General features: G+C 39.3%; 1 protein-coding gene across 5 annotated transcripts in view; it reads left to right on the forward strand.

Annotated features, from left to right (window-relative positions):
• Positions 1-14306, forward strand: part of soga1 (suppressor of glucose, autophagy associated 1) — an 88042-nt gene that overhangs the window by 12111 nt on the left and 61625 nt on the right. For all 5 annotated transcript variants that reach the window (XM_044106845.1, XM_044106915.1, XM_044107049.1 and 2 more), the window contains exon 4: positions 12482-12631. In XM_044106845.1, the coding sequence (XP_043962780.1) occupies positions 12482-12631 (150 nt within the window). The remainder of the gene's footprint in view (positions 1-12481; positions 12632-14306) is intronic.

The following is a 14306-nucleotide window of genomic DNA, read 5'->3' on the forward strand; positions in this document are numbered from 1 at the left end:
TCTCACCATCTGGTTGTTTTTGGAAGGAGGAAGGATGGGAAGGAAAAAGACGAGGGAATATCCGGTGTTTGTGGACTAAAAGGGGAGGGGGCAAAACTCTGTCTCAGTTTGAAAATTCAAACCGGCCAATCAGGAGGAGAGGATGAAAATAGAGGGAAAATGAAAACGAGGAGTTTTTAAATTGAAATGGAAAATGGGGAACGGATAACCAAATAGAGCCAGCCTATTTTTTAAATTGATGATTGTTCTGTTAAAATGTGTACAGAAAGCGTGACGTGAATAAAAACAGCAGAGACAGATTCTGAAGACAGGATTTTAAGAGGCTTGTCAGGATTTCTGAAGGGAGACTCTGTTAATCGTTAATAACATACTTGCTGTTTGCGTTGAATGGCTAATTACAGAGAAACTGTCGATTATTTACACAGAAAACAAAAGTTGAAGGTGCTGTGGCACCGACGATGCTCCTGTGAAAAACACGTACTAAGAATAGAATATGTAAAGCAGCTGAATAGAACCCTACTTTAAAATTTCTGAACTATCGCTTTAAGCAAATTCTGCATCTGTTGTCTGTATTACCAAATGTAAGACAGGAAACTGGAATAAAGTGTCTTCTGGGAGGGAACGCTGACCTCTCTGCATCTTTCTCACAACACATGGTTGACTGTGGCTCCCTGGCAGCAGAGACTCAGCCCTAAACCGCCAAGTTACGCCACGCTGTTCAGTGTGTGGGTGTAGAAGTGCATTAAGCCTTTGCTAATCTTCTCTTATTGTTACTCATGTTTATTCTAAAAGCTTTTTCATTTATAAAAGCTTTATCTTTAGAAAAACAGATGCTCTCTCTGACTTTACTGTGACTCAGCTGTCTCGGAAAAGCTCTTAATAGTAAAGGGAATATAGGATTTCATGAAATAAGCAGGTGAGCAGTGTTGATCAGTGTACCAGTTCTTAAAGTGAACTGAATCTGATTTAGAAACTAAAATATATTTCACAAATGAAAATGTCTTTTGGGGTTTTCCGTTAAGTGGAAGAGATCCAAACTAGCCATCTGTCTGCTGCACACCCTGTTATCAGAATTTTTTTTAAAAATCTGGAACAGAAGCTACAACAGCATGGCGATGTGTTGTGCAAAAATCCTAACCTTTAAGAAATGTAACCCTCACTGGTGTACACAATGATCAAGGAATAAAATCAGTAGGGATGCACCAATCAGGTTTGATTGATTGTGTGTGATTGTTTTTTTATTCCGAGAATGATAACGTACATAAGAGAAAGAATATCCTGCAGGTTATTTGATAGGAGTTGTAAAAACCAACAAAACATAATACAATTTTAATATTATTTCCATTTATGCATTAAGTCGCATTTTGATAACATTTATGAAACTATTTTTATGAAACTGTAAAATTTGAAAAAGACACTCGAAGTTTGTTGATGTGTTCATTGATCTAAAATGATGGGAGTTTTCAGTTTTGATGCATTTGGTAAATGAGTAAAAAATATCATATTTCAGTATTGAAACTGAATAGCTGAATTTTTAAAGAAGATGGTAATTTAATGGGATTGCAGGTTAAGAAGGGGGGCGAAGTCTGCAAAAAGCATTACAAATCAGGAATGTTTTTGTGTTTGATAACGTCCCCAACCTTTCTGGAAAGAAATATTTACGGTGTAGGTGCTCAGTGTTTTGCAGCTCTTAGTCCAGGTTGACCTTAAGTCGCTCCACGGTTCTCCCCTGAGCTGCTTTACAAGAGTAAGTGGCTTAAACACTGTTGCTGCTTCAGGTTCCAGATTTGATGACTCGCCAACATGCAAATGAAAACAAATTGGCAAATGCGCACATGCAAACTCTTTGCGCTCGCTGAAGTCTTTGCTCTTATTCTGTTTGTTTTCCTTCCCACTTCTGTCTATGACTTAAGTGTTGATTGCTGGATGGCACAGAAAGATTAGTGTCACATGGATGTTTTGTGACAGGGAACGAGGATCACATGCTCCAACTTGTGTCCGTTTAGCTGTCTTGTGTGTGTGTCTTGCATGCACATGACTTGGAGACGCACTGTTTGTGTTTGTGTGTCTGTGTGTGAAATGGAAACAAGTCAGTGTGGTGTAGCACCATCACATTCTCCATGAGAATATCTAACATCATTTCCTGTCCCACTCACAAACTGCTCTCATTCCCACAGGCTGCAGACATCTGGACACACACACGCACACACACCCACACACGCGCACACACGCGCACAAGTATAGAAGGAAATGGTTGTTGGGAGTCTAACGAAGCCAACAAAGCATTACTTCACTTAAGGGGATGATGTTATCAGGGATCTCTACTAGATCTTTTCTGCCTAAAAACAAATAGATTCTTTGAAACAAACGTTGTTTTTTTTTACATAAAAAAGATATGTCATGTCTTTTGCTTTGCCTTTTTTTCTTTTCTTACCAGAATATTAGATTAATAGACTGGTTCATGCATTTGCCTCCATGAAAGAAAAGTATTCAGATTGTGATTCACAGTCTCCAGTGTGTGTGCTCAAATGGGGAGAAGATACAGGCCTCCTCTCTAGCATATAAAAACAGGATGGCTTTAAAGTGTTTTGTATAATATCTATAAATATATACAATTATATAAAGTATATAATAATATATCTAATATAGTATCACCTTGTGCACATTTTGCTTTGCCACTGTTTTATGACTTCATTTCATATATCCAACTACATAAAAAAAACAAAAAAAACAACAACAACAAAAAAAACATTTAAATTAAATTATTTGAAGACGTTTAAATAATGTTATACTTTCTGTTATTGTATTAACATTTTCCGTTTGGATGCTGTTAATGAGCCAAAAGGAGTAAAAGTAAATAATATCTGTAATATCTCAGAGGGGATTGATTGTGTTTCAGGAAGTTATTTTAACAGAAAACATTTTCAGCTCTGGCTTGATGAGACGTGTCCACAGTTGGATTACCACAACGTAAGACGTCAAAACCTGATAGAAAAAAAACCATGCAGCCAAATAAACTTTCCTTTCTAATAACAAAAATTCCAAACAGTAGCATCATTTTAATCTGTGTAAAACCAGTGAGTAGTTGGCAAGTCAGCAGCCATTTAGACTTACACGAAATTAGAATTGACTGACATGTTGTGCTTTCCTGTATGGCAAATATCTCTTAATATGTTTTATGAAAGTATTCACATCAGAATACTTTCAATGGGAAAGTATTCTGTTGAACAGTTCATAGTTCAACTGTGAACAGTGAACAGTTCACTAAAAGTCTAGTTTCTATGCGACATAAAAATGGATCAACTGAGATTAATTCAGCAACAGATGTACAGTAAAAAGTCCTCACGATGTAAAAGCCAAAAGCAGTTTGAAGGTATGAAAATTTTATTAAAAAACAAAACAAACGCTCACTTGCCATACTTGCACTGCATAATGTCCCTGAAAGTCATTAGATGAAGGAAGCAGTAATACCCATCTGAACAAGCCTGCATCCTTTCCTCATCACCATATGCTCTGCTGTGTGTGCCAAAGAGAGGCGTGGAGCTAAAACTGGACTCAGTGCAGTTGGTTTACTGAGTGAGGTCAGGTGAGGGGCTCCTCATGTACGTTTTTCATCTATGCATGAACTTCACAATGATCCCACCCCCTGCTGTTGCACCATGTGTTATAATGTATACGGTTCCAGTTACCATTCCTGTCTCATTCTTTACTTCCCTGCAGACTGCAGAGGAACAACAGCAGCTCTTGTCTGTGTATGTCTGTGTGACATTAATGCTCTAAAGCAGGGGTTTTCAAAGTATGAAAGGGTGAGCCCCCCTCCAAGGAGCACAATGCCTGCTGCGCCCCCCCCCACCCCCGTGGAGGGGGGTGGAGTTGTAAAATCTCCACCTTCAGCCCCGCTCTGGCCAAAACCAGTGTTGGTATAGTTACTTTGAAAAAGTAACTTTAATCAGACTACTGATTACTCCTTGAAAAAGTAACTTAGTTAGATTACTGACTACTTGACTTGGAAAGTAACTAAGTTACACTAAAAGTAACTTTTTAGTTACTTTCAGCAGCTGCTAACAACAACGCTCTGCCTCCTGTGAAAATCACATTGAGCTTTGTCGAAACTTAATTGTCAGCTATTTTAAAATGGTAACATCAACAATGTGTCTCCACTGATAAGGTTGAACTGAAGAGGAGATTGTACAAAAAATAAAAAACATGAGTAATTTGTGTGGTCCACTGTTGTCTGGAAAACTCTAAGAAGGATTTTAAAGCCCCCCTCCCCCCAGCCTCCAGATTCTGCGTTACGCCCCTGAGTTTGATGTCGCAGCGCACAGAGCTCCTCCTGCAGCTCCACAGCTCACATGGCTGCACAGATTTGTGACACTTACCGTAATATTAATAATTATAACGGTGCTAACTTGCCATTATAACTTTTGCCAACTACGGACACGTTTATTCGTGGCTGTTTTCACGTTTAGTGCGCTGTTCATATTGGTCTCGATGTTTGCAGTTTTCTGGAGCGCAACTCGAAGCTAATTAAGTTGACATTAACAAAGACACAGCGGGACGGATCATCCGGGAAATGATGAAGACGGAGAGACTGACTAAAACTACCTTAATGACGGACAAATTCTGGGATTTATTATGAGTCTCTGCTTATTTCCAAGCCCAAATGAGCAACTTCACGTTCAAAAACGAGCCCAAAAAGGCGCAACCCGCCACTCATTAAATTTGCAAGCGACTTTTAAAAGATGAAGCCCAAAGCCGCTTATAATAATCGGACTTAGCGACAGAAACTCAAAATAGTTCCAGTTTTTCCACCAACAAAATGCGCATCTCCCCCCATTTTTAACATTTCTGTCGCATAGAGACGTCGGTCACTCGACAAGACGAGTAGAGGAAATACGATTAAATAACAAAAGAAGATAGTAACGCAAAAATGATTTTGATAAGTAACTGTAGTCTGACTACTGGATTTGAAATAGCAACGCGTTAGATTACTCGTTACGGAAAAAAGTGGTCCGACGTCAGTAACGTTACTGACATCACTGGCCAAAACATCCTCTAAGGGGGGAAACATTTCCACTGATCCCCACTCCACACGCGCACCCCACAGTACCAACTTTTTCCTAAATCCACAGAGTTGATCGTGTGCGTAAAAGACGTTTCTCTCACATCAGTAGACAGCAAGCAGATAGCTTTTCCGGTTTACTTTTTCCCTCGCACCGCGCCTCCCCTAAAGTACTCTGGCGCCCCCCAGGGGAGGCGCGCCTCACACTTTGAAAACCGCCGCTCTAAAGCATCCATTTGGTTGCTTTTTTATTACAGTCTTGGGACAATAAACATGTAATTAGAATGTTTTCAGCGCTACCATAATCCCATAAAGTTCTAAATGGTTTAAAGCGCTAGATAAAGATGTCCAGACCAGCATGCAATTAGTGTGTTCTAAGCTTTGACTTTGTTTTCTTTTTTTGTTTTCTTAAATTGAATCTCCAAGACTGGAAAAACTGCCACAACCAATGGACCTCACCAGATGCTATTCAGACTTTGAACTGGAAAAGTGTGTTTTGATCAGAAGATGTCGAGATTGTTCTAACACCAACACTTTAAGGGGAGGAAAATGTGAATCAGTTTGTGGAAAAGAAACCAATGCTCACCAAATTCCAAAATTAAACATCTGTGATGGCCAGCTCCCTCCACAGACCCAGATCTAATTGAAAACTTGTGAGAAGCGCTGAAGTGTAGAGAGCATAAGACAGGACTCACTCGCTCTTTTTTTGTTTTGTTTTGAGATCATGCAAAAAGGAAGACATTTTACGCTTCCTTATGCGTCCAGAATGCATAGATATGCTGACGGAATCAAAGGATTGCTGTTGATAGTGGAGGTGAGATCACGCGTTCCACCGGCCAAACAAAGTGCCAGTGATGGTGAGAGTCCATCACATTCCTATATCCTCTGCCGCCTCCCTCCCTGTTGCTCTCCGGCTCTTTCTTCCTCTCTCCGGAGACACACGATCACAGTCTGAACTGGAACAGCTGTCACGCCACAGCTCCCTCCTTCTCTCTCGCTCATATGCTTTTATATATAGACATGAAGCACACCATGGGTGATGTAATATCTTCTAAGTGGGCACTTAGAGACTGTGATGCTGTGTGACTGTTTCTAAGGGTCAAGCGGCGTCAGTGCTTAGCATTTGTAAAAAAAAGAGCGTATTACCTTCTATTTAAATGAAACTGGATATTTACATGCACTTTCTAAAAAGACAATAAAAACTTTTTTTCCCTCACTTTTTAACATTCCCATTTTTACGACAGGATTACCAAAAAATCTTTGTAATTGCTAAGTAACTTAATAACCATAGAGAAATTTTGCTAGAGCTTTTGTCTAAATTCAGAAAAATCACCTACTTTTATTATTTGTTAGGACATTTTCTGTATGTTTTTCACAAGCTTCCACAGGTTTGCTGAAAATTTGGCCCATTCCATCAGACAGAACACATGTAACAGAGATTTCTCTTCCTTGCTCACGCTCATAATTTAGTAAATAGAAATAGTTTTGGTTATTCTAACTGACCTCTGCAGGAAATGTTTTTCCTGATTTTACATATAGAGGTTAGAGTTGGCTATATGTCTTTTATACACTACCTGTATGTTGTAAAACAAGGTGGAGTTTAGATTTAACAACCATGCTAGTTATCCAAACCAGTCGTTTTCTGTAGGTTTCTGCTGCGAGCTGATTCTGCAGCCCTCTCCTCCATGCTAAACTGCAGGACTCAGCAATATACCAGGCTGTCTATTACATCACAAAGGACCATACTTTGTAAGCATATTTTATTGCTCTTTAGGGAAAAAAAAATAAAAAATTACTTACCTTCAATGTTGGCTGAAAGATCTGAGATACTTTTCCATTTACGTCGAGTCATCATTTCCCAACGTGAAGCCACGGTGATTTGTGACTCGGTAAAGAGCAAACTGAGCCACAGTGCTGAGCTAAATGAAAACACAAAGTGAACAATGAACACTGTCAGCTTTATGCACCACTATGAATAATTATGTTTTATTTCACTTAATAACAGAATAGCCGAGGCACAGAAAACTATCTAACACACAAACGAATCATTAGAAACCAAACTCGGACAACTGTGGAAAATCTCATCAGCCTTAAATAAAATTTCAAACTATGTTGCTCGATTGATTTTTCTGAGTGCATTTCTCCACAGTGTTGTAGTAGATTATATTTATGTTGCGATATCCGAATAAGGTCAAGAAGCCTTCTGCAAAGTTGGTCTGTCTCCTCTTACATTTTTCAGAAAGTGTCAAGTTTTTTTTTCTTTTTCTTTCTTTCTTTTTTTTTTTTGCTTTTGTTGCTAGGTAAGACAGCGGTTCCCTGTTAATACGCAGTTGACGGCCACATCCTGTAAGAAGTTAGAACAAATTAAATGTAATTGAATAAATCAATCCTTATGAATACATAAACAGGAACCTAGACATCTCTCCCATCTGCATATGATGTAGACAGCCATATGTTACTGTATCAGCTCTGACCCAGCCGTGCATGAACTGTTTTGAGGTGCCACCTGGTATCTGTCATCAGTAACTTCACACTCGAGACCTCTGAATCTAGACGAACAAATAAAATCTTTGAATCTGGATTATTCTTTTTTTTTTTATCAAACATTAATTTTACAGTTAATTAACCAACCAACCATGATCAGCAATGACCTTGTGTATGTTTTGCTTGGGGAATGAGAGTTGATGTTAATGTCACATTGGCCACCTATCTGTGTAGAACATGTTTTTCCCTTTCATGCAAGATTTTCTCTTCACAATTTTTATCAAGCATTTTGACAGGAATGATTATTAAGAAAGAAAACTTGTGGCCGTACCAACAATGCTATGCTCTTGTCAAACCATTTACTTGAACAGTTTTCAAATAAAACTAAACAAATGTCTTCATCTTAAACCTAAATTGTACAAGGGTGCATAAAAATCAAACATGCACCGTAACGCACACACACAGCTGCTTTTTGTCTGCAACGGTCTTCAGTTTAACAAGTCTCCTTTGTGTAGATTTAATCAGAGGGGTTTTTACATGCAGCTGCTTTTGTGCACTAAGTGGGTGTGCGTGCGTGTGTTTGTGTGCGTGTGTGTTTGCGTGTGTGTGTGTGTGTGTGTGTGCGTAGACGCAAGAATTACAGCTGGAACAAGACGCCAGTTGACCGCAATCGAACGCACACAGTCCCACATGCTTTCCATGAAAAATATCCTTTGGTGACTAACTGAGTGACTGCTGCAGAATCATAAACATGAGGCTGTTTGTGGACTGGTCTCTGTGTGTGTGTGTATGTGTGTGCTTTGCATAATGCTTTGGTAAAGAAGCATTAGAGAACGACTGACTTTCCTAGCTCCTTCTGTTTTTTTTCCCTTCTCTTTGCTTCCCTCTAAGTGAGCTTTAATTACACTTAAAGTGCTGTTGCTAGGTACAAAATAATGGCTTCAATGGTGTGAAATTCTTTCCATTCTTTCCTTTAACATTGAAGAACAATTAAGTATTTAGCAGCAGTGAAAGACCAACAAAGTGATGTTAAATAATAGGACACTATAGGAGAAGAGGAGTAGAACTAGAGAACTGGCATGAGGTCATGGTGCATTTGATTTGTAGACAGAAGTAAGACAGGCAGTCTGGGTCTTTAGCAGCTGGTTTTTGAAAATGGTGCTCAGTAGCGCTGATCTGAAGGTAAAAATCTAATCAGTTTGTATCCAGAATGTGTGTGGTCTGCACAGATGTTTGCATGCATTAATATCAGTTTTTATTTCAGCAATAGTAGAGTGTTTGGAGAAAGTATTTTTAGTCACAACATTACCAGTGCAAAAATGTTGGCTCACCTGTTAGGAACCCTTTACTTGTGTTAAGTATGAACTTTTTACAATTACATTTTATGAGTTCAAAAAGATTTACGAGATCACTATTAAATTTACTTTCTTTCTCAGCTTTGTACGGCTTTTCAAATGTCAGCAGTTTCAACATGGTGCTTGGTCTTTAGGAACACCCATTAGCACAGTTAAAAAGTTTGTGGTGCATTCAGTAGCTAAACAGCCAGATATTTCCCCGAATCAGCACACCATTGTAAAGGAGCACTTTAACAATCACATTTGTGCATGCTGTTGGGAATTTTATCTCTGTAACGATGCACAACAACAATACATGTTTCAGATTATGTCTTCTCAGAGTAGAATGATTGCATCTGAATAATAACTGGGTAATAAATTGTTTTGGCCTAAAATATATTGAAAGACTCTAATTAGACGATAAACTAGGAAATGAACTGGAACTGAACAAATAAGTTCAAGAAAAGACGTTACAGTAGCGTGTTAATGGAATATTTATATCTGTCTTTAGAACAGAGAGCCTTAAATGAATCAAAATCAAAATCCCCAGTGTGCAAACACACAAAACACACACTTATAAAACAACATGAATTGGAGCATGGTGGAGCCCAGGCATGGTTTGCTTGGCTAAAATAGGAGTGGGCAGTACAAGGCCCATCATTGTGGGATTCAGCTGCAGACTGGCAACAATTCAAACAAACACACTGAGGGCCTGGCATTACTGCACACAGTTATGCCCAGGCACACAGGCAACTCTATAGAGAAAATAAAAAAAAAAACCAACAAAATCAAACAAATGTAGAGATATGATGCAGATTAGTATTGACACAAAAAAGAACAAAGTCCCCTAGATGCAATATGGATTCATCTGAGTTTCTAATTGTTTGATAGATTCAGTGTCTGTAATGCTGAAACACTCGAGTTACTATTGAACCATGCCTGTATACCTTAAACAAACTCTCCAGTCTTGTGTTACATTTTATGAGATGCATTATGTGGTTGAGGCCTGTGGGTCTGTTATAGCTGAATATTGACTGAAAACTCATCTCACAAACAGACGGCAGATAATGAGTCAGTCAGGCCTACACTTAATTAGAGCACCGATCATTCCCATCTCTGTTTTCTCATAGAAAACAGAGATGCAAGTGTGGTGCAGCACTCAAGGTTTGATCTGCGTAAATGTTTAAATTTCGTTTAATAAATAGAGTTTGATTCCTTTTATGAGCCAATGAATGAGTTAATTATCACACTCGTTTTCCTTTTGATTAGCTTCCAACGGGAGCCATTAAAGTTTCATGCAATCAAGCCTAATACAGCATTCAGGATTAAAAAGAAATAAATTTGGTCTTGGGTATGATATTACCCTGCAACATCAGAACACCATTAAATTTGGATCGTCTGGCAGCACTGCTTGTGAGTTACCGTATTGCTCTCGCTCATGTCACTGCTCTGGCTGAAACCCATGATTTCCTCACCAATAAAGTTGTTGTTTTTTGATCAGGTTTTGCTGTACACAAATGTCACCTGGTGCTGTGATTTCCATGAAATATTGCTGCAACCTGGAGAGACACTCGCACTCCTCTAAATTACACGTGGAGCTGATTGCTGTGAAAGCAAAGGAAGTGATTAAATTTTAAGGATGTAGCAGGATTTACAGTAGTATTTTTACAATAGACGCACCGGGTCTTATAAAACCAACTTCAGAACGAAGCGGAATGAGATGGGATTTGATGTACCCACAGAGAGTTCTGTGCCAGCTGCAAATTATCGCCCAGGATGCCAGGTTCAGTGATTTGCTGCAACAAGCAAATCTCCTTCCGATTATCTCACTTGTTGATGATACTCCCTGAAAACAATGACGATGTTTTCTTCTCCAGAGTAGGCTGGAAGCTGACGGTGGAGGTGCAGCAGCCTGCCAGTAGTGTAGGGTTGCTCTATGGATTAACACTGGCATCAGATTTCTCAAATTTGCCACGGCCCAGTGACTCTATAACCGGTTTCTAACAGGTTTGACTAATGTGGCAGGAATGAAATGAGGGGATTTCTAGTCTTATTCTGCTTTTCTAACAAATCACTTATTGTGTAATTTACTATGAATATCCAAAGTAATAATTAATTCATTAGTTAATGGACTAAGGTCATTTAGTACTCCAGGCACATGTGAAAGTCATTCTCCAAAAAAATAAAACAAAAATGTCCTTCTCACTTTAATATTTTGTATCTAACCAGATGATAGGGTGGCGTATGAAGTTAAAATCTAGGCGGCCCTGGTATAAACGCTACAATGTCTAATTGTTCTCTTTTAGGTTATATTTGGCACATTGTTCACAGTTTGCTTTCTCACTTTTGTTTCACCAAATGCAGTTGAAAATAGAGCCGGAGCCGCTGCGATGTGATTTATTGTTGTATTGACTGGTGCGCGGTTATCCGACCGTGGTTTGAACTGCTCAGCTTGTTATGTGACTGTTGCGGGTTTGGAGTACACGACGGCAAAACACTAGATGGAAAGATTACATCTGACTGAGAGCTGCGCCGCAGACATGAAGCGCTTGACTTTAGTTTCACTCTTTGACTTTACAAACTTTTAATGAAGAGCCGCCCCTGGGAGGACACAATCAGACTTTCATGAGATCAATTTATGTATGAAATATCAGAGCCCTTCTGAGTGCTCTAGGGGTAGATTAGATAAAAAAAAAAAAGTCCTTTTCATGAACATAAATTGGAACATATACAAAGTAAAACTGATTGACCATAACAATCAATTTCTTCCCATTTAGGGAACAAACTTTTAATTTGATGTTAATTTTATTGCTGTAGTCTTTCTATTGCATAAATGAGCATAAAGATGTAATTGTAGCTAATATTTAGCAGTACATCAATTATTTACCCATCGGTTATCGATGTGTGGTGGAGAGCGTAATCTCGCTTGCCATCAGTTTTGTTCTGGACACGGCTCTGAAACCTCTGGAGGTGATTGTATTAGAAGGGATTCTTCATAAAATATAAGAAAAACATAACAAACAACCCTGAGCGTCATCTTCACTAGACAACAGAGTGTCTTCAGTCGGAGGCTTTTCCAGAACCGCCGTAAGACTGACTGTTACAGGAGGTCTGTAATGCCTTATGCATCTACACCGACTCATTCAAGAAATTTCTAGGAGCTTTCAGCAATGGCTAATTTTCCGTTGAGATTAATGAAGTATTTTTGACTTGAAGCGAATTGACAAAAATGCCTGAATTGGCTCTGATGACATATTAACTGGTCAAACAATGGATTGTGAATTAAAGGCCCCAACTTGCTAGTTTATGCTGTAAACTAGTTAACACTGTTTGTTTTCTTAATAAAATCTTTACTTGCTGGAAACCTCTATTTAAGAGTATGTTGTGTTTTTTTTAACGTTTTTATGAATGATCAGTGATTTTGCTTGTAATGGTTTTCGAGAGTAATTGTTAAAACAGATTATTTTGCCAAAAAGAAATGTCTTTTTTTTTTTTACCCTGAAGCAAGGTAGAATGTATTATTTTTCTATTCTTTAAGATTTTAAGCAGTTTTTTACTCACTAGCTGGCTATAAGTTTTTTCTCATTCCGCTTTTCCTCAGGTGGCGAAGGATGTCTCCATCCGAATCCATAGCCAGCTGGACAGTTTGGAGAGGAAGAGGAGTCGGCTGGAGCAGGAGAACGAAGAGCTCCGAGGCCGACTGCAGGACCTGGAGGTCGCCAAACAAGTCCTGCAGCAGGAGCTGGACAAGGTCAGATTAAAAAGTTTCCTCTGGTTCAGATCAAAAACTGCTGGGTTTTATTTCTGTGGCCCCGTTTATGCAGGCGGTCTGATGCTCCACCAAGTGTTTTGATAAAGAACAGATTTTGGAGCTCCTGAGCTATTTATCAGACATTTCCTGTTAAGATGCATCATACGACTACAGTTCAACGTCTTAACATTTTATTTAAACACTCACAGCTCAGGAGGATCCTGATTTATCCTCCCATTCACTTAGGTCTCTGAAAACTGTTTGTTGTTCCTATTTTGTCTCGGAGCCTCAGGGGATTCTGTCCCTGATCTCATCTTGTGCTCATTTCATCTCTGCCTGTCTGCCATCGCTCGGGGGCATTTTTTACTTACCCAAGTGTGTCCAGGAAAACACTGCGTTGAAAACTAAACGGGTAACTTGGATGTCGAAGCAAGCCAAAGTGAAGACGAACAAAACCCAATTGATGTCATGCTCTGCTTGATAGGATTTATTCTGCTAGACTTCCTGCTTTTGTTTCCGGAAGACAATTTGTCACCATGTTCTTTTTCTCATCCTCTTTTTCTGCTCAGTGTCCCTTTCCCACAATCTGTACTGGCCTGATGGCCCTTGCTGAGTGGGTCAGAATTGGATGGTTGGGTTTCTGGCAGCTGATTTGGGTTTGGCTGCTTTTATCTGTTAACTGTGTGTTCCCACAATACATTCATAGGGTTTCTTCTTGTTTATGGATGCAGGGCAGCTGAGAGGGATGTACAACATACACACCCCTTCATTTGATATTTTAGGGATCTCCCAATAGCAATTTTGGCTATATTTTCATTGCAGGCCTTTTCAGCCCCTCACCTGTACTGCATTGGTCACTTATTAGCAAAGTTTTGTGTCTTCTATGGATTAAGGAAAGAAGCCAGATGTGCTTTGCCCAAACTCTAAGCTAATTCAGCAGCGTTTTACAGTGTGGATCCAGTTAACAGTGTACCGACAAAGCTGCCAGAAACAGGAGTCATTCCGTTTCATAAAACCAGTGCTTTTTCTTTGAACGTTATAAAATGTTTTTCATTTGCCTTTTGATGCTCTTCTCTCAAGACAACTTGCTGATACTCTGAATCGGATCTGTATTCTTTGAGTTTGATGGCTGAGTTTCTATTTGGATTTTGACCAACAGGTATAAACCAGTTGTCATGGTTTAATCTTAGTTTTTAAAAGCTTTAAGAACAAAGCTATTTTATGAGAGCGTACACATTTAAATCCCTAACCAAAGCAATGTTGGTTAGGCATTGCATTACGTCCTCACTGTAGTACTTATCTAAAGCTGTCCATGCACATTAAGCAGCTTCATCAAAGCCAGTGCGCTCTAGTTATTTTCGTCTTCTCGTGTCTTCTTGTTGACTAACTAAATGACTGATTTGCTGAAGTATTTTCTGGCTCTTAGCTCACCGTGTGTGACTAGGCCGTTTCATTCCACACGTCGGTTTATTGTCTGTTGAGCAAACGTCCAAAATCCCTTCCAAGCAGGAGGCTCTCACCCTCCTTACCCTGACAACGATGATTCAGAGTTTTCGTTCACGCTCATCTGCAGTGGAAATTCTCACTCATCCGTTTTCCACCGTTTGGACACACAGTGCAGCTACGGTGCTCTGCAAAAAAAAACATTCTACTGCTCCACATTTCTTCTCATCGT

Source organism: Gambusia affinis, linkage group LG01 (genome assembly GCF_019740435.1).
Source record: "Gambusia affinis linkage group LG01, SWU_Gaff_1.0, whole genome shotgun sequence".
NCBI lineage: Eukaryota > Metazoa > Chordata > Actinopteri > Cyprinodontiformes > Poeciliidae > Gambusia > Gambusia affinis.